The 21,002-nt window shown below is 50.6% G+C and overlaps 1 protein-coding gene across 1 annotated transcript in view; it reads right to left on the bottom strand.

The window, feature by feature from the left end:
* The window catches only part of LOC120858137 (vitamin D3 receptor), a 106,672-nt gene that overhangs the window by 5,565 nt on the left and 80,105 nt on the right, over positions 1-21,002 (bottom strand). The window contains exons 4-7 of the mRNA XM_040233988.1: positions 16,659-16,789; positions 9,451-9,635; positions 9,168-9,279; positions 6,093-6,264 (exon numbers count right to left, since the gene is read on the bottom strand). Of these exons, the coding sequence (XP_040089922.1) occupies positions 6,093-6,264; positions 9,168-9,279; positions 9,451-9,635; positions 16,659-16,789 (600 nt within the window). The remainder of the gene's footprint in view (positions 1-6,092; positions 6,265-9,167; positions 9,280-9,450; positions 9,636-16,658; positions 16,790-21,002) is intronic.

The following is a 21,002-nucleotide window of genomic DNA, read 5'->3' on the forward strand; positions in this document are numbered from 1 at the left end:
CAGGACATCTCTGGACCTCATTCCCTCCAGACTGTTTTGATTCAGAGTTCCATCATCTTTTCCAGTAGCCTCTTATTAGAATCCTGGAGTCAAGTCTCTCATTTACCTTTCTTACTGTCGTTAGAGGAAAGTGTCATTCTTGTGCTCAGAAATCCCCAGTGATCACCCAACACCCTAGGGTCAAGCCCATACTCCATAACTTGGCTCCAACATGTCTTTCCAGCCCTGCTTCCCATCACAGACTCCACTAACCCTCCATTCTAACAACATAAAACTACTCCATGTTTGGATGCTAGGCATTCTCACACTGCCATGCCTTTGAACACAGGACAGCTCCAGCTTAGAGAATGCATCTTCTTCTCGTCCTGAGTCCAGTTAGGCCTCCCTTGGATCCCTCCACCCTCTGATTTGCTTCATTGAATTAGAGCCATTCCTTTAAGACCTGCTGCACATTGCTTGTACTCCTATTTTGCCTTTCCCCCTTCACTCCTGTCCTTTATTTTTATTTTTTTAATTAATTATTTTAATTGGAGGCTAATTACTTTATAATATTGTAGTGGTTTTCGCCATACGGGCTTCAGTGACATGAATCAGCCACGGTGTACATGTGCTCCCCATCCTGACCCTCCCTCCCACCTCCCTCCCCATCCCATCCCTCAGGGTCATCCCAGTGCACCAGCCCTGAGCACCCTGTCTCATGCATCGAAGCTGGACTGGTGGTCTGTTTCATATATGATAATATACATGTTTCAATGCTATTCTCTCAAATCATCCGACCCTCGCCTTCTCCCACAGAGTCCAAAAGACTGTGCTATACATCTGTGTCTCTTTTGCTGTCTCGCATACAGGGTCGTCGTTACCATCCTTCTAAATTCCATATATATGCGCTAGTATACTGTATTGGTGTTTTTCTTTCTGGCTTACTTCACTCTGTATAATAGGCTCCAGTTACTCCTGTCCTTTAGATGCTTGCCTCTGGCTCTTCATCATAAGCTGCTTGAAGGCCAGCCCCACACTCACACTGACCACTGAGCCCTGAGCCTGACGAGAGGGTCAATAACTCTGTGTTGATGAGTCAAGAGGCTCATGACTAGTTCCACTATTCTGAGTCACGAGCTGAGCTTATCTGAACAAAGACAAGGAAAGAATCAGGGCCCACAGATCAAACTGCTTCCACTTCTTCTTCCCTTTCTCTTTCTGATTGCATACTTCCTCTTGGACATCCTGTTGAGGGGCTGTCACCCCCTGTGGCTGCACTTTGGAATGTAGAAAGGTGGGAAACAGATGTTAATGGAGAAGAGTCCTATGTCAACAGGTGATGGGTGAGGAGGTGTGGAAAGGCTTGCATGATTAAATGGGCACCATAGGGCCTGGGCTGAAGGCAGATCACAAAGTGTTAGGGTTGGAAGGCCCCTTCTAGAGACTGTGGTCCAGTTCCTTCCTCAGCATCTCTCACAGATGGCTCTCACACAACCACTGCAGGATTCCCCCCGGGCCAGGGAGCTCCCAACCTCTGGCCACAGTCATGAGGTGCTTGGCTCTTGGGCTAATAACGTCTTCTCCTGTTGAGCAATAACCCACAAGATGACACACTCATCCATGGCTTGTAGTTCTGTCCTCTCAAGGAAGACAGAACCTGAGTTCTGCATTAGCCATGGGCGTGGTGGTGGTTTAGTTGATAAGCTGTGTCCGATTCTTTGTGACGCCATGGACTGTAGCCTGCCACGCTCCTCTGTCCATGGGATTCTCCAGGCAAGAATACTAGAGTGGGTTGCCATTTACTTCTCCAGGGGATCTTCCCCACCCAGAGATCAAACTTGGGTCTCCTGGGTTGCAGGCAGTTTCTTTCCTAACTGAGCCACCAGTGGACCCCAGTCCATGGAACATCCCTTTAACCATTTAAGGAAAGCCACCATGTCCCCCTCCCCTTGCCTCCTCTCTGGAATAAACAACCCTGATGCCACAGTGTCTGAATGTCTCACTATCCTTGGCACCCCTCAATCCACACTGAAAAAGTGAAAACTAACACCACCCTCATTTGGGTTTTAATTCATGATGCAAGTAAAATATGTTCATTATTAAATCTTGGGAAAATACAGATAAAATATAAAGGCAAATAAAAATGGCTCATAAGCACAATGAACGTTTTGATTTATTTTCTTCCTATCTGTTTTCCATGCAAATGTCTCTTCTTCAACTGTTCACCAGGTCATAGTAATCCCGTGCCCCACTTTCTATGTCGGTTCACAGTACGTGGCATCCTGTTACATCAGTGTATTACAGGTTATTTAATCAGTCTCCCACCCACCTATGTTTGGGCACTTTGGTCACTTCTAAGTTTTGCTGTTTGGGGCTTCCCTGGTGGCTAGTGGTAAAGAATCCACCTGCCAATGCCCCGAGATGCGGGTTTGATCCCTGGGTTGGGAAGATCCCCCGGAGAAGGAAATGGCAACCTATTCCCGTATTCTCGCCTGGGAAATCCCATGGACAGAGAAGCCTGGTGGGCTATAGCCCACGGGGTTGCAAAGAGTCGGACATGACTTAGCGGCTGAGCAACAGCAACAATGAGTTTTGCTGTTATAAGTAATTCCATGAGGGACGTCTTTGTACGTAACGTTTTGTTCAATGGCCCACTCAGAATGGATGGCTGGAAGTGAACAAACATCCCATGGGTGCCTGGCTACAGAGATTTCAGCAGGACCACTGCCTACTGTGATCCAGACATACTACTTCTATGAAAGCAAATCTAGAACGACCTCGAATTACCACCCACAGCCTGGAAATACAGGGACTTTCTAAGTGCAGCTTGCAGCCAGAACTGGTAATGGTGGTGGGTGGGGTTAGCGGTGGAAGTAAAGGGGAAGTCAGGAAGAGACCTAGGTCCTCCTGGTTCCTGCATCAGCTCTGGCTCTGGGCTTCTCTCTGGACCTGACTGGTATTTACACCAGATCAGTTTTCACCCCTGCGGCCGCTCCTGGGTCCCTGTGAGATGCTCTGGGTGTGTGCTGCTGGTCTTTCCCATCCCCACCAGGCGGTGTCCAGACCCTCCCTGCTTGTATTCCCTCAGCTGCGTTTACTGCAGCTGGTCACATGTTTATCTCTTCCATCAGACACCAGCCCTCTGGAGGCCAGTCATCTTTGATCTCTCATGGCATATGTAAGAAAGCTGAGTTCTGGACAGATGCCTAAGTGAATATAGAGGAAAGGCACAGGAGGAGGGAAGCACTGTGACCCCAGGCCTTTGACCCAGGAAGGAGTCCCTAGGGATAAAAATAGTGGTGAGGTTGAAGGCATGTAACCTTCTGGGGCTGACTGGGTCTGGTCCCTCATGCACACCTCTGGGCAGTGAAACCTGGGGTTCTTGGTTCTCAGATCTAAGACCACCCGTGGTCATTAAGTTGCTGCTCCTGATGCCACATTCCCCTGCATTTCTCTTGCAGGGCTGAGGGAGGGAGATTTGTGGGGTGCAGACTAAGAGGCTGAGGAAGAAGAGGTGGGAGGCAGGAGCAGCACCAGGGTCACACCACAGGGCAGTTCACATCCAGTCCTGCCCCACTTTGGCCCCACACCCACCCTGGAGTTTCATCCTGTATTCTCGCCTCCACTCATCCACACAGAAGTCTCATCCTGCCCTCCCCACACTTTCCACCCCTGCCTCCAGGCAGCAAGATCAAAGCTACCAGGGATGCAGCCACTGTTCTTTCACTTCTTGGAAGAACAGAACCTCTAACTGCAGAAACCGGCAGAACCAGAGAGCAGATGGGCTGGCCCCGTCTGGGTCCCGGGAGCCTGGGCTCTGGTCCAGGCCTGGTGCAGCATCTGCTTCATCCAGTCCCAGGGAACATCCACATCAGTGAACCTCCCAGAGCCCTTGCTAAGGCCTACTCCAGTTTTGTTGGAAAACATTCCACTTTGCAACTTTTCAAGCCACGCCGAAGGCAGAAAAGTCAACTCAAGCATGTTTAGGACTGATTTAATCCATCTGGCCTCAATAGTTGGGTGGTTGCAGTACCTGTTCGTATACACCTCACTTCGGCCAGGACTGCAGGGCCAGACCAGGGAACTCTGGAGAATGAGACTTGAAAGGGAAGGGAAGGGGGAGATTTTAGCTCATCCTTGGGGAGAGGAGGGCTTCCCAGGTGGCGCTAGTGGTAAAGAATCTGCCTGCAATGGGTTGGGAAGATCTCCTGGAGGAGGGTATGGCAACTCCTGCATTCTTGCCTGGAGAATCCCATGGACAGAGGAGCCTGGTGGGCTACAGTCTGTGGGGTCGCAAAGAGTTGGATATGACTTCCACTTGGGGAGAGGAATTGAGGGATTAGTGATACTATTTTGTATGAGGGTGTGTGGAGTAAGGGTAAGGGATGGGGGCCAAGAGAAAAACGGGGGCTTAGGTTACTTAGTGGAGGGGGTGCATTGGGGTAGTCTGGTGAAACGAGTCACTTTCTTTTTAGGATGATTTTCGCAGGTGGAAAATCACGCAGCCACCACTGAAAATCACCAAACCTCAGCCTCTGGACAGGGCTCCGGGTGCTCTCTGGTCCACTGGGCAGGAAGGAGGAACCCTGTGCAGAGGAGGTCTGCTGCTCCTGGAATTCAGCCGGGAGCTGCCTGCTACAGTGTATCCATCAACAACCTGAAGTGTTTGTTTTCTCTAGCTATTTACACAAAACAAGACTTTGGAACAAGTACAGTTTGCCAACAGTAACATGAAGGGAGGAGGAGGGAGTTGGAGCTTGTACTGAGCAGAATGTGTCATCGGCTCCGAGGAAGGGCTCTGGAGGGTGAATCTCCGGCCTCACAGACTACACCTGTTCGCCTGCCGGAGAGGCCTTTATTCCTTTTAATGCGATCAAGGTGCGCAATATGAATGAATGGTAAGAATGTCTCAACATCATTTGATGTTTTCGCTCCTTTAAAATTTTCATATCAATTCCAGGAAAGAGCATTGGCAAATACCTGGTATTTGAATTGGTGTGAGGCATAAAGTAACAGACAGCAAGTTGTCTCAGGATAGAAACAAACTGGGAAGTGCTGGGTTGGCTGCTGCTAAGTCGCTTCAGTCGTGTCCGACTCTGTGCGACCCCAGAGATGGCAGCCCACCAGGCTCCCCTGCCCCTGGGATTCTCCAGGCAAGAACACTGGAGTGGGTTGCCATTTCCTTCTCCAATGCATGAAAGTGAAAAGTGAAAGTGAAGTCACTCAGTCGTGTCCGACTCTTCGCGACCCCATGGACTGCAGCCCACCAGGCTCCTCCGCCCATGCGATTTTCCAGGCGAGAGAAGCAGGCACTACTTTAGTAGAACTCCTTATACTTACCTACTTTGGCAAAAAATATCTCAGTACTATTAGGAAACAGCCTTGGATGATATATAAATTGAGTGAAAGGTGCCCAGGTTATAAATGCAAGTCCCTCCCCTCTAGGATTTCTAAATTACTTCACAAACTCAGCACTTTCTCCACTCTATCTCTTCATCTTGATTTCAGAATTGGGAATGAAGGATTAATGTAGGTTTAATTTAAAAGGTTAACATGAGGGACTTCCCTGGTGGTCCAGCGGCTAAGACTCCACGCACACTCCCTATGCAGGGGGCCCGGGCTTGATTGATACGTTGCAACTAAGAGTCCGAATGCCTCGATGAAGCTCAAAGATCCTACGTGCCACAACTAAGACCCAGCTCAGCCAAATAAATAAATTAAATATTTTTAAAATAAAAAGATAATATGAGAATTAGATTCAAGGCAGCTGGAGTGGACACAGCAGCAAACTCAGAGTTGTCAACCCAGTTCTGACACACTGGCTGCAACACTGGAATTCCCGGTGCTGAGCTTCACCAGGCAGTGTCTGTTCTATCACACAGACACTGTGAAGGATGTGTGGCTTTCCACTGCTGGCCTGCGCCATAATGCTGGAGAGGCTGCACTTCTTAAATACAGATTTCTGGACCTTGCCTAGAGATTCTGATTTAGGAGGTCTGGGATAGGACCTGAAGGTGTATTTTGGGAAGCAGTAGGTTGAGAATTTCCAAGACTTCTTTGGGCTCAGGATAGGATTCTGACTTTGTCTCCTGGATGCCCCAGAAGCTCCTTACCTGAACCCTGGGATCATCTTGGCAAAGCCGATGACCTTTTGGATGCTGTAACTGACCAGGTCAGCCAGGTGGGGCAGCATGGAGAGCTGGGACAGGTCCAAGGTCACAGAAGGGTCATCGGAGTCTTCTTCATTCTGATCCTGGTTGGAGAAGCTGCTTGGCTCCGTTGTGTCTGGGGAAGGAAGAGGGAAGAAAAGGAATTACTTGAGCCAGCCTTCCTCCTGTGAGGCCCTCCTGTTCTCTGGCAGCAGTGCCAGTTGGGAATTCAGCATGACTGCCTCTCTCCAAAGTCACTTCCACCCAGGCGTCCCCCTGGGGTTCCCCGCGTCTTTCTTCAACAGAGTAAAGAAGCAGGAAAATCAAAGAGCAGAGACATTCTGAGATATGAGACTTCTTTAAGAGTGATTTTGCATGTCATTCCTAATGATCTCGAGTCAAAGATGAATTTGGAACCAATAAACTTGTGGAAAACAGAGTTCAGTCTCACTAGTGATCAAAGAACAGCCAAGAAGAACATCCACTTTTCACCTCTAAACTAGAAGCAATTATGTTTAAAGGTTGACACCAGTATTTGTAAAGATGCAGTGCTGGGGTGCTAAAGGAGGCACACATTTGTGCAGCTAATCTAGAACGCAATTTGACCACGAGGGTCAAAAGCCTACAGTCACGTACACTCTGTGACCAGTAATCCTATGTCCATGAATTCAGCATAAGGAAAAATTCAGAATGAGTGCAAATATTTAGCCACAAGCACGCGGTTATCTTCATCAAGAGCTGGGGGGAAAATCTAGATATCCAATGATAGGGGGTTTAGATGTGTTATTGTACATTATACCCCAGAATACTATGCAGCTTCAAAAATGATATTCTAGGTATGTACTGAATGGCATGAAAATATGATATAATACAGGTGCTAGTGGTAAGGGTACCCTGCCTGCCAATGCAGGAGACATAGAGAGATGTGGGTTCGATCCCTGGATCAGGAAGATCCCTGGAGGAGGGCATGGCAATCCACTCCAGTATTCTTGCCTGGAGAATCCCATGGACAGAGGAGCCTGGTGGGCTACAGTCCACGAGGTCACGAAGAGTCGGACACGACTGAGCATGCACACACACACGTACCAAACATACCATGGGGGTAGGTGAGCACCTCAGACTAATCAACCTGTAAGGGGAAATCAAAACTTCTAAATAATATAAGTGAAGTGAAGGTGAAGTCGCTCAGTCGTGTCCAACTCTTTGCAACCCCACGGACTGTAGACTACCAGGCTCCTCTGTCCATGGGATTTTCCAGGCAAGAGTACTGGAGTGGGGTGCCATTTCCTTCTCCAGAGGATCTTCCCAACCCAGGGATTGAACCTGGGTCTCCCGCATTGTAGGCAGAAGCTTTACCATCTGAGCCACCAGGGCTGTTATTAAAAGTTGAAGTACAAGATGAACCTATTTGCAAGGCAAGAACAGAGATGCAGACATAAAGAATGGTAATGGGGACAGAGAGCAGGTATGGAGAGGGTGGGAGGAACTGGGAGATTCGGATGAACACATATACACTACCATGTATAAACAGATAGCTAATGGGAACCTGCTGTGTGGCACAGTGAGCTCTTCTCAGTGCTCTGTGATGGCCTAAAGGGGTAGAACAGGCTTCTGTGGGAGAGGGGTCCTGGAGGGAGGGGATGTATGTACATGTATAGCTGATCCATTTTGCTCTACAGCAGAAACTGTATAGCATTGTGCAGTTGCTTTACAACATTGCAAAGCAATTATACTCTGAAAAAAGTTGAAGTACAAACCAATGTATAACATACAGACTGAACTTCACTGATAAAAATGATTATACCATAAAGTAAAAAGAGTAGGAAGGTGGATAGAGAAAATTAACACAGGAGAGGGGTTAACTACAAGGTGAGGGGCTCAGGGATCAGTTATCTGTGCAGTGGTCACAGCAGATGGGTAGACACATGACATGTTCCCCTGTTATCTCTGTCTAGTTGGCACAGAGACCCCTGAATCTGGGCACAGATCCATCAGTGAGTCTGGAAGCACCATGTCTGAGGGTTCCAGCTCCCCAGAGGGGAGGGAGCTTTTCCATCCCTGCCCTCCTATCCAGCAGAGGGCAGCTGGATTGGGTGAGAGGTAGAAGGATGAAGACAAGGATGGGGGAGGATGAGGCAGGAAGATGCAGAGGATGGTAGAGAAGGACAATATGAAAGCAAGGATGAGTTGGCAGGGACAGGTCCTTCAGGACATTAGCGGAAGGTGGCTTGAGTGGAAAGGTGGGCTTCCATGTTGAATTTCACCTTCCAAAGGCTCAGGCTCTGGTGACTCGTTAACAACACTGTTAGCTATATTTAAAAGTTGCTAAGAGAGTACATCTTAAATGTTATCACAGGGAGGCGGGGGGAAACTCTTTGTAACTCTATGAGGTTAACTAACTGATTGTAGCAATCATTTCCCAATATATACATATATCAAATCATTATGTTATACACCTTAAATTTATACAATGCTGTATGTTGATTGCATGTGTGCATGCTAAGTCGCTTCAGTTGTGTCCGACTCTTTGCGACTCCATGGACTGCAGCCCGCCAGGCTCCTCCTCTGTCCAAGGAGATCCTCCAGGCAAAAATACTGGATTGGGGTGCCATGCCCTCCTCCAGGGGATCTTCTTGACTCAGGGATCGACCCCACATCTCTTGTATCTCCTGCATTTGCAGGTGGATTCTTTACCACTAGTGCCATCTTATATTTTTATAAAGTTGGAAAAAACAAAAACCAACAAACAACCCACCCGGCAGCAAGGGCCCAGGCTCAAAGGACCACTGAAAGGAATCAGGTAGGGAGCCCGGGGTAGAAGCCTGGCTTAGAGGAAAGAACAGAGGCTTTGCAGGCAACAGCTTAGCCTCTTCCTCAGAGTCCTCAGCACGGGCCCTTGGGCAAGTCACACCTCTTCTCTAAAAAGGGGTTGTTCTGGGCAGCGCACAGTAGTAAGTGCTGTCCTTCTGGCTGCAGCCAAGGGCAGGTGGGCTGGGAAAGCTCTAGGTCCTTGGGGAGGGAGTGCGCTGTCCCCCTCACCTGGAGAGGAGGTATAGTGATCCGAACAGGAGGACGAGTTTCCAGAGAAGCTGGGCGTGAGTATCAACCTCGAAGGACTGTTCCCCTCGTCCTCACTGTTGCGAACTGGAGGCTGGAAGGGAAAGGAGGAGTGTCAGAAGCCCACATTAAAGGTCACCTTCCTCCCCCAGCCCTGGTCTTTTGTTTACAGGAGGGGCAGTCCTCCCCAGGGTCAGAGGGCAGAGCAGCGTCCAGCCCTCCCCAGGTGCTGTGCCCAGATCCCCTTGCCCTCCAGCCCACATACCCGGAACTGGCTGAAGTCGGAGTAGGTGTTGTCGTAGGTCTTGTGGTGGGCGTCCAGCAGGGTGGCGATGATGCGCTGCTGCTCCTCCGACAGCCTCGGCCGCAGGCTGTCCCTCAAGGCCTCCTCCTCCTTCCGCCTGAGGATCATCTCCCGTTTCCGCTGCACCTCTTCATCAGTCAGGATGACTGCGGGGGTGCCAGAGCGGGGCGTCAGGAGGGTGGGGCCTGCAGTGCCTCCAGGGAATGTTCCTCCAGGTGTAAAGGCCCCAGATGGGAGGGGCTGTGCCCTGACACTCGGAGCTCACCAGGCCATCCTGCCACGGGGACCCAAAGCCCATGATACGGATGGAAGAGTGGGTGCTGTATGCTGAAAAGGCAGGAGCGTGAGAGAGGAGGAAACAGAGGATTTGGGAGGCACGATGCTTGGGCATCATTAAGGAGACTGGGATCCCAAGAACAAGATGTCTGACTCTGAACAGATTGAACTCTCCAGGCTTCTGTTTGCTCATTTCTAAAATGAGGAGTTTGGATCATAGGATCTCTCCTAAGATCCTTTTTTGTTCCTTCTTCCAGGAAGCATGTGGTGTGGGGATCCTACCTCAAAGGACCAACTGCTTTGAGACCTGAATGCAGCCCAGCACAGAGCAGATGCTCACTCAGGGGGAGAGAGGGTGCGGGGTCCCAGCGTCGGAAGCTAGGAGATGCTGAGAAGACCCCTCTACGTGGTCATCCCCACGTAACTTTCCAGGCACGTGATCTACTCTGACCAGTGTAGAAAGACTTTGCCTCTTAGATTCCCTGCAAAACAAGCCCTCCTTCAGTCCTTCCAGTCTTGAAATTTCTGCCCAAGCAAGTTGTCCAGTCCTTCAGAAGTCCCTGAGGATAGATAGCAGCTCTCTATCTGGGGAGCTCTCTCCAGTGGCTAACCAGGGTGTCTGACTGCAGGAGCTCCAAGCCTCCCTGTGCTGGGTGACTGCCGGGAGGGTGGGGCCGGGAGCAGGCCCAGCACACAGACCTCCCGGCTGGGGCTTGCAGAGCGCTGACGGCAGGAGTGGGCACTGGGGCCCTCTGCCTGTAGCTGCTTGCTCTGTGCTAGTCTTGCCAGGGCATCTGCCCACAGAACCGAGTGTTTCACAAGAGCAGGAAAAAGAACCAGAATGCCAGAGTGGGTGGCTTCTGGGCTTCAGGAAAGGCCCATGGGCCTTGGCCTCTCGGGTCAGGGTACGATGAGAGAAGTAGGGGTGGGGGAAGGAGAGCCTGTGGTGGGTGTGAGTGGGCAGGGCAGGAAAGGGAAGCCAGTGGCGGAAGATGGCGCGTTCCCTCCAGAGCTGAGGTAAACTGTACTTAGAGGAAGACTGGGTGGAGGCCATGCCCAGGTTACTGACTCACCTACTCAAAGAGCTGCCTGCCCTCCTCCCACAGAAGGTGTCAGTTCAGACCCCAAGAGATACAGCAGATGGGAGCGGGGAGGAGCAGGGAGCACCCCATTCAAGGCAGAATGTGGGACGCTAGCCTGGGGAGGCCAAGATTAGGGCCAGAGTCCTTCCTGTTCACCTGGATGGCAGGCGCAGGACGCGATGAGGCTGGGCTTGGGGGGACGGCTCTGGCTGCCCACAGGGGTGCTTTTCAGTCCCACGGGGCTCTCATAACCCCCTGTGATTCTATGACGCCACTGTCCTGCTCAGAAACTTCTGAATCCTTCCTGCTTACCATGCCCCAGGTGAAGCCAAGATTCTTGGTGATTTCCCTCCTTCCTAACTTTCCAACCTCACTGCCGGGGTCTTGATGCAGCAGCTGGTCTGGTTGCACTGGGATTGCGGGCCTGTGAACAGGACCTGCTTCTACTGCCATGGCGTTTCCTGTGTGCCGCATGCCTGTCCAGCTGGGCCTTCTCTCCCCAGTAGCCATGCAGATTTATCAGTTCCCCAGCACCCAGCTCACACCGTCTTGTACCACAAAGGCTTCTGTATTGCCCTGATCGGCAAGGAGCAGTTCTTTCCACACACACTGGCACCCGATCTTTTTTCACTCTGTCCCATTCATGGTTATAGGTTCCAATAAATACTTGCAATAGAGAGAGCCTAAGTTCAAGGTCTTCTTCACTGGAACTGCAGGGTATCTAAGCATGGGGGCTGCATCTTACAATGCCTATATCTCCCGTGCCAAGGCTAGCTAGCCCAGTGGGGCATCCTCAGTGGTCAGATGCACTGGAAACCCAACATATCAGCACTGACTGTACCTACTGTGTGCTGGTCATCCTCCTGTCTCTGGACGTGCACCAATGATGCCTGTCCCCTACAATTTCAGGATGGCACGCTCCACCTACCAGTCCATCAGATTGCTGAGCAGAGTTTACATTTTCAAATACTTGTGACAAGTATTTTCAAGACAGAACCCCTTGTAACGGAGCACCTGCAACATCATGTAACCTTTGCTTGATGGTTCAGAGGCATTGTGCTGAATAATTACTGGACTTTGCAGGAACAAGGTTATGACATCAGAGCCATATGGGTCTGTTTTTCTGCACTGTGTGACTCAGTCTGCCATGATTTTGAGTTCCTGTGTTACTCTTCCAACCAGTCTATTCTGCTGTCTTAAGCTATGTGATGTCTCTTCTTACTGGAGTGTACTTTTATCCTCCTTAACAGTTACTTCTAATCTTCTGGGAGCCAGAAACTCTGGTGATCAAGCGGTATGTCATTTAAAATGCTGTTAATAAATACATTGTTAATAAAAATAAAGTTTTTTTAAAATGTACCAAGCACTATTCCAAGTACTTCTTATATATTAACTCACATTATTTGGTCCTTATAATAACCCTTAAGGCAGATGCTGTTATCCTCATTTTACAGGTGAGGGAACCTGAGAACCAGAGAGGCTGTCAAGCTTGCTCAGAGTCACAGAGCAGGCAGACAAGTGGTAGGGCTGGAGGCGGGTCTGAGCAGTCTGGTTCTGGAGTCCAATGTCCTAACCACGACTCCACACTGCCTATGACCATAATTGGCTATGAATGCTCAGCCAGACCCTGGTCTTCAACTGTGGCATCATGACACACGAGGTGTTCTGATCCACCCGAAGTGTGTGCGAAAATAATGATTAAATAAAGTAGCAAGGCTTGTAAGTGATTTACGTTAAAAGGATAACGTTAAGAGATTTGAGGTTAACCTTACGGCATTTCTCCTCTCCGTCATTTCTAGCAAATAGCAACCATCACCCTGTTTGCAGTACCAGAGGAAGAGCCACTGAGATCTGCTGGTTTCAGATGAAGGCTGCCAATCCATGGACCTCCCTGCAGGCAACGTTGGCAGGGGACTAGATAAGCTATAAGCCTCTCACATATGCAGATATTGTTGTGACTTATAAAATAGTTCATTTCCTTAAAGGGGTTGTTAATTTCATAGGATGCTTAGAAAATAATTTTCTCAATAAATTGCTACTAAAAATACCATTACTGTTGTGTAGGAGAACACTTTCTTGTTGTTTGTTTTGTAAGTTTTTTCAGCTCAAACAGTACAAATGTATTTTTCACTAGGAGGCACATTTTGAAGTTAAAAGCCGACTGATGGGTTTGTTAGTGAATAAAGGGCATGAGCTGTGTACATGGACTTTGTGAAATCCATATGGCTGCTTAGTAGCTTCTCAATTCCTTGCTGACTGGGTAAAGGGCTTTGCTGAAGTTAACCCTGTGCAAGATGTTCCCCATTCCATGAAGTCTATGATCGAGTTAGGGAGTCAAGATCTGAAAGCACAAGCATCTTAAAAGCGCGTTTCAATTTGCCAAAGGTGGCCTAAGGGCAACATTAGGTAAACTGACAAAATTTTTCCAAATGAATGACATTGACAATATCAGATGTGGGTGATCTTCTTGATCTGTAAATCAGTAGGAGATGCAGAGATACAAAGAAGCACAATGTGGAGCTAATATTCAATCATTCAACACATATTTATGGAGCACCTACTATCAGAGGCTGTGCTCATGATGGGCAGAAAAGATGTCCATGTATAAAAATATTAAAAGTTCACATGTGCAGGCCAGGTCTACAAGAGGCCAGAACTCAGCGATGAAATGTCTCAGGCTCCAAGGACATCATCAAGTCAACCTGGACTTGAAGAGACAGAGAGAGTCTTTAGTGAGAACAAATTCTCTTCAGTCCATCCCTTAGGGCCCTAGGCAGTGCCTGGAAATGCAGACTGGAGGAACTCTGGCCCACTGAGGAGGGTAGGGGAGAATGGAATGGATTATGCTGGGGTGGAGCCCACAGGCCTGGCCTTTGGAAGCACACAGACCTAGATTATTAGCTTCGGAGGCATGATATTTTAATGTCTCTGAGATTGCTCATCTATTACAAAAAATAAAAATAAAAACAGAAGTATTTACATAGTCAGGGGTTGTTGTCAAATTTTAAGAAGAAGGTGCTAGTGCCTGACACTCATATAGTAAGTGGCCAACAAATGTTTGTTCCCACATGCATCTCCGCCCCCTTCCCATGCCTCCTGTAGGGACAAGCCACCTGCTCATCCCCACCAGAAAGGAGGTTGGGTTTCCAGCTTCCTTCAAAGGGAGCCCTGGGGTGTGCTGTGGCTTTACTCATGTTGACACTCAGTTGTCTCCAGGAGGCTAGGCTTTGGCGATGACAGCCAGCCTGGATGGTCAGTAAGCAGATACCCTAGGGATCAACTGGAGCTGGAGAGTTCCAGGCCCGACATATTGACAGGTCTCCCAAAGTTTGGCTAAACAGAGGCAGGAAATAGAGCTCGTCCTGGAGGACCTTCCTTTTGGGGCAGTGGAAAGAATAAGTTCAGTGTTGCCCCAGTATTTCCATCTTACCTGGAACTCTGGGGCACAGGCCCCAAGAGCTCAGCGCTACTAGCCCATCCTGAGCTCAGCACAGCTCCTTGCATTAGAATGGCAAGAGGGGTGGGCACCGGGCTGCCCTGAGCATAGAGAAGCGAGGGAGCACGGGGCTCTGTCACAGGGACTAAAGCTGAGGTGGGGGTGGCTGAGGCACAAAGCTGATTGGAGGCTGGGGGTGACCATCCATTTTTGGGTTGCTGGACCCACTACCATGTGGCATTCCTGGGGCCAGGGCACCCTGGAACACTCAAGGCCTGCTCATTGTGGTGGACACAGGGCTCTCCATGGGGACCAGGAGGGATCTAAGAGGGGACAAGGAGTTGGGTTCTAGTCCCAGCTTGCTTTCTGACCCCAACCCTGGTGCTTTTGCTTTTCTGGGTTTCAGATGATTTCTAAGTGTGCTTTCTATTCTAAGCTGATGAACATCTCTTTTCTCCCAAGATACCAGGAGAGGCACATCTGGGACATCACTGAGGCTGGCTCTGACCAGAACTCCTGTGGCAGAGCCTTACTGGATCCCAGGTATAAGTCTGGGCCAGTCTTGGCTGGTTGGGACCTTAGAATCATGGCTGTCGGCCCTGTGGGGGCTGTGTGCTTGGAGCAGGCAGGGGCTTCACGTTCTGCATCCTGTGTCCAGCCCAGCAACTTGAACAGAGCAGGCTGCACGGAACCGGCATGTGAGAAGCCCCATGAGGCACCCAGGCCTTGAGCCTCCATGGCTCCAGGATAAACAGGAGAGGGGTGAGGCAGGGGACCGGGCAAGGAGTGATCCGCCTGCCCAGGCCTGCCTGCTGCTGTTGGGGTGAGGAGGAACGACGGCTTGGAAACTTCTTCCAGCACTGCCAGTGTTGACTGGGGAGCTGGGATCAGGAGAGGGGTTGTGGCCCACCAGAAGGGAGCCTGTCAAAGCCGCAGGAGGCTTCTGTTTTCCCCAAAACAAAGAATTTTTTTCTCACCAAGGAAGAAATTTCCCATCCCCTCAGCCCTGTCCTGCGACTTTTCCCTTGTTTGAGACACATCTCCCCTGTACCTGGCCTCCCCACTCCCCCGCACCTACACACACCCAGAATGGGCCCCATAGCCAACATGACCTCCAGATCTGGATGCATCTGAGTGTCTCTCTTGAGCCTCCTCAGCCCACAGCTCAGCAGGACACCCACACAATCACAGATCCTGGAGCAGATCAGGGTACAGACCACAGACAGGAATGAGCCAAGGGACAGGGCAGGGCAGAGTGTGCAGAGGGTACCCATGCCCAGGGCAGTCCAGTGCCCTTGCTTCCAGTCCAGGGTGGGCCTGGCCAGAGCTTCCCCAGGTCCGCTGGATTCAATGGCATCTCTGGTTACCAAATAACTCATATTAGAGCTCAGATACAAACTCCAGGAGTTGTTTTTAACAGAGAATCAGAATATGTCAACCTGCCCCATTGGTCCTCTCCTGCAACCCCAGAGCTAGACAGAAGTCCTAGAAGATTGCTCCTCCTTCTTCATCTGGATCTAGAGGGTCCTGCTAGAGTTTGGTGCTTCCCCTTGCAGGATCTATCCACCTAGCCCTGCTGCTGCTGCTGCTGCTGCTGCATCACTTCAGTCGTGTCCGACTCTGTGCGACCCCATAGACGACAGCCCACCAGGCTCCCCCATCCCTGGGATTCTCCAGGCAAGAACACTGGAGTAGGTTGCCGTGCCCTCCTTCAGGGGATCATCCCAACCCCAGGGACTGAACCCACATCTCTTACATCTACCAGCATTGGCAGGTGGGTTCTTTACCACTAGCGCCACCTGGGAAGCCCTAGCTCTGGGTACCAGCCCTCAGATTTGCTCACTGGGCCAGACTGACTGGAAGGCTAGCATGGGGCAGAACCCCCACGACAACCAGGCTCCGAATATTTCTTCTCCCCATCACTCCTGCCTCTTCCCACCCACAGCAGCCCTCTTCCCCAAAGCCCAAAGAACCCTGGGGTCCTTGAGCCTCATCCTTTCCCCGAAGGTCTTAAGAAAAGGTTGCTGTGAGAACAGCGATGAAGTCTCAGAGGAAGATTAACCTGAGGGTGGGGACTCAGGAAGGTAGTGCCCTGCGTGTCCCTCCTCACAGGCCTCGCACCGGAGAGGCCCTTCCCAGGCCTCTGGGACACACACACAGATCCCAGAGAGGCTCACAGGGCCCCTTGGACCTTGGAGTTCCAGCCACCCTGCCTCAGGCTGCGGGTCTCGCTCACGCCGCAACTCGGGGCCCCAAATCTCGGCAGCTACAGAGGAAGAGCAAGCGGATCTCTCCGGCCAAACGCCCAAAAGGCGCCGCCTTCCCCTGACCCCGCCCCCGCCCCGCCCCTCCTCGGCCTCGCCGCAGAAACTCACATTCCTTCATCATGCCGATGTCAATACAGCGCTTGAGCCGGCAGGCCTGGCAGTGGCGGCGGTTGTCCTTGGTGATGCGGCAGTCTCCGTTGAAGGGACAGGTGAAGAGCGCCTTCCGCTTCATGCTCCGCCTGCCGAGAGAGAGCAGGGACCCTCCGCTGGGTCACCCACCTCCCAGCCCCTCAGCCCTGCCTGCGTGAGAGAGGCCGTGACTCTGAGACCTGCTGGCCAGGCCCCTGGCTCCAAGACTCCCAGGGAGAATGGGCGCCCAGCCGAGCCCCTGGCCCCTCTCAGTGGCCACCCCTGCCCAACCCTCTGACTTGCCATGTGTCCATGTGTGCCAACATGCCCTTCTGTTCACTGCTGATTCTTCCCCCATCCTTGCTTTTATTTACCTTTAAAGTCCTCTATTCCTCTTTTTTATTACACAGGAAATATGAGTGAATTAACCTAACCAAAATTTTTTTATAAATATTGAAATCTGCAGAGCAGCTTTCACTGCCTTTAGCTATGTGTGTGTGTGTGTGTGTGTGTGTATGCAAGCCCAAAGATTCATTTTCCTAATTCTGCCTTTCTCCCCTCCTGCCATCTACAGCTCATGGGACTTTTATGAGGCTGCATAGAGGCCATCTTCCTAGAGGTTCGTCTTATAGCTAAGCAATTTAGCAAAGAATAAAGACTCCCAAGTTGGGGTCTTAGGAGTGTGAAAGTGTTTAGTCGCTCCGCCTCTAAGTTGCCTCAGTCGTGTCCGACTCTGTGCGACCCCATAGACGGCAGCCTACCAGGCTTCCCCATCCCTGGGACTCTCCAGGCAAGAACACTGGAGTGGGTTGCCATTTCCTTCTCCAATGCATGAAAGTGAAAAGTCAAAGTGAAGTCGCTCAGTCGTGTCCGACTCCTAGCAACCCCATGGACTGCAGCCTACCAGGCTCCTCCGTTCATGGGATTTTCCAGGCAAGAGTACTGGAGTGGGGTGCCATTGCCTTCTCCGGTTAGTTGCTCAGTCGTGTCTAACACTTTGTGACCCCATGGAACTGTAGCCCACCAGGCTCCTCTGTCCATGGGATTCTTCAGATAAGAATACTGGAGTGGGTAGCCATTCCCTTCTCCAGGGGATCTTCCCAGCCCCGAGATGGAACCTGGGTCTCCCACATTACAGGCACATTCTTCACCATCTGAGCCACCAGGGAAGGCCTTAGGAATGTGAATTCTTAGCTTCTTGGATACTGTTTCATCCCCAGAAATTCAAGGAGCTTGATGAAGTTGAGCCCACAAGCAGAAGCTTCCAGGCATCTGGCCCTTGAGAACAGCTCAAGGCAAAGGACACGCAGTCACCTGGGAAATAGCTGCTGTTGGCTTTGGACCTCAGCCCCTGGTACCCTCCCATCACAGCCCTCATACCCAAGGGGTCACCAGCAGACTGGGCAACACAGGGAGGTGGGGGTGTTGGCTATTTGGTGGTTTACCCCCAGCCAGCCCCTGCAGTGACCCCCCAGGGAAAGACTGCACCCTCAAGATCTTGCCTACGGAAAGAGAAAGCCTTTCTCCTTGTGCCTGCGTACATTTACCGCAGCTTCCCAGAGGAGCAAAAGAACACGGAAGCACCTCAGTTAGCCTGAAATGAGACACATCTGTGTGTTCCAGGACCTGATCCCCCTTCACTCCTTTCTCTCTTTCTCACCTGGTGGTTCCTGAGGTGCCACCTGTTAGCATAAATGCTCAGGCCCCAGAATGCCCATGATTCTCTAAACCTACTTAAGGACCAGAAGTTTCTAATTAGAGCAAACTCTCATTTCCTTTTTATTTTAACAGCTGTGCATTTTGCCTGGGGTGGCTAGCTGAGAGGCTTCCCTGTCCTGCCACCCACTGTTTTGTCTGGCTTACAGTCACCCTGTTCTTTTTCGAGAGCCATGGGCACCAAAAAGAACATGCATCATGGTACCTCTAGACATGTGAGCCGAAGCCTTCACAGCCCTGCACTGGGAGCCAAGAGCTTCTCAAGGCCCCAGAGGGAGGGGGCCCCAGTGTCCTGTTGAGGCCTCTCCTTCCTCAAGCTCTGCGGGCCCCACCTCTGACCCTCCTTGGTGGGCACTTCCCTCAACTGCAAATTTGCTTGGAAAGAGAGTTTGAAACGTCATCCTTTTTCTTTCATCTTTCTCAGGCTGCAAAGCTGAAGCCTCACCCAGGAAAGCTGGAGGCGGCCGCTCAGCCTGACTTTGCCTGACAACAGGAGTGGACTCCGAAGAGGCTGGGATAGGACTCCAAGGGGTGCAGAGCTGGGTTAAAAGATGCTGGGGGCGGGGGCCCGTCTCCTTGCTTTCAACCGTGTACTCGGAGTTCGAAGCCCAAGAAAACTGAGACAGAAAGAGAAGGAGGAAGAGGACCAAGACCATGACGAGGAGAGAGAAGTGGATAGACAGGAGGAGGTGGAGGGGGAGGAGGAAAGGAGGGGGAGAGGAAGGGAGGGAGAAAGATGTGGCCAAGCACACGACCTCACAGCAGGGCTCAGGCCAGGGTACTAATGCAGCCTGGGCTTCTCACCCTTTGCCACCCTGTGTCCTGGAATCCACCAGCCTTGAACTATGTCTCCACATTGAGCAAAGCAGAAAGGAGCCTATGAATGCATGGAGCTCTAAAATTATTATTATGAAAACATGCAGTAACCAGCCCTCCCTCAGCTCCGCTACAGATAGAATCAGAGGCAAGGAGCTGGACAGTGGCTGGGGAGACAGAGGCTGTGCCTTGTGAAGAACATCATCACGCTGGGCTGTGGGGTTCAGTGTCCGGGGCAGGGGGTGGGGGCAGAAACCTCCCTCACCAACTCCAACGGCAGACCCAGGCCCTTCCCGGAGCCGGGTCCTGCAGCCAGCCCTTCAGGCATGTGGACTGTTTGCCAGGACCGTTTCCCTGGGCTCCGAGGCCTAGCTCGTTCCGTTCTGCCGCCTTCTAAGGGCTCTTGCACACGCGTGGCTGTCATCTGGCCTCTGCCATGAGGACTCAGGGCAGCCAGACTGGCTGGCTCTGGCTCTGCGCTTTGTCCTCAAGATCCAGACCCCGCCCTGCCTTCCTCCCAAAGCTAATTGCCTGTGAGTTGGTTTGGTTTTGAGAAACAAGAGCCTCAGGTTTCCATGGGAGCCCATTTCCTCAGCAGCGCTCTCAGCCTCATCCTCTGGGTGGTTGGCAATTACACCCCAGCTCAGGAAAGGGGGGTAGTGGTGGTGCAACCAGGCTAAATATAGATGCAGTTTCTAGAAAGCCGGGGTGAGAGAGGACATTGACCGATTCTTCTGCCAGAGACCAATTCATCAAAACATGAGACAGGCAGCTCACAAAAGCATCAGGCGCCTGAGCCAGGGTCTCAGGCCTGGGGCGGGAGGGTCCTTCTTTTTTATTTTTATTTTTCCAGAGGGTCCTTCTTGAGTAGGTAATCCCTGCCAGCAGAGACACACCTTGTAATGCCCAAGACTGGAGCCAAGTGCTAGTTCTCAGCTTTGTCTCTACTGCAGCTCCAGTGTCAGAGAAATTCCAGAGCCTGGTCTAGATGCAGGCGCCTGCTAGAGCTCCTGATATCAAAGGTCTGTGTGGTCTGATAGTGAGACCTACGGGGCTCACTGTGTGTGGTGACCACCAGGGCTTCTCAGCAGGTGAGTTAAAAAAGAAAAGCCAACTTTAAGGAAAGGAAGGTTGATGGTAAGGAGCACAGGCCTCTTTTTTGGAGAGCTGTTCAGCAAGACAGGTATATATTGCAACATGGCAGTTTTGTTCCAGACCACCGTGATAAAGGCAATATAGCAATAAAGTGAGTCACACAAATGTCTGGTTTCCCAGTGCACGTAAAAGTTGTGTTCACGCTGTATTGTGCTCTGTTAAGTGTGCAATTGCATTCCATCTATAAAAGCAATGTATACACCTTAATTAAAAAATACTTTCTCACTAAAAACTATTAATTATCATCTGACAATGCAGAATTGCCACAAGCCTTCAGTTTGTAAAAAACACAACCTTTGTAAAGTGCAATAAAGCAAAACACAAGAAAACAAGATCTGCCTGTGTCTACCAGTATGTAAAATGCATGGAGCCTTTATTCATACAGTAAAGCCATTTCCAGGAGTTCATCCTGGAAATGGGTAGACCAGTCTCATGTAGGGACCTGAAAACTGGATTGGGAAGATTTATTTTTCACTTATGTCCCCTTTTGAACTGTCTACATCTAAAAAGAAAAAAAAAAGCATTCACAGGGGTTATTCATAGGACCAAATACAGCAACAAATAAACACCACCCTTTATAACTATTTAAAAAATTTAAATGAAACACAGGCTTTGGTTACATGGATCTATTTGGGC

This window comes from Oryx dammah, unplaced genomic scaffold (assembly GCF_014754425.2).
Source record: "Oryx dammah isolate SB20612 unplaced genomic scaffold, SCBI_Odam_1.1 HiC_scaffold_29, whole genome shotgun sequence".
In the NCBI taxonomy this organism is placed as follows: Eukaryota; Metazoa; Chordata; class Mammalia; order Artiodactyla; family Bovidae; genus Oryx; species Oryx dammah.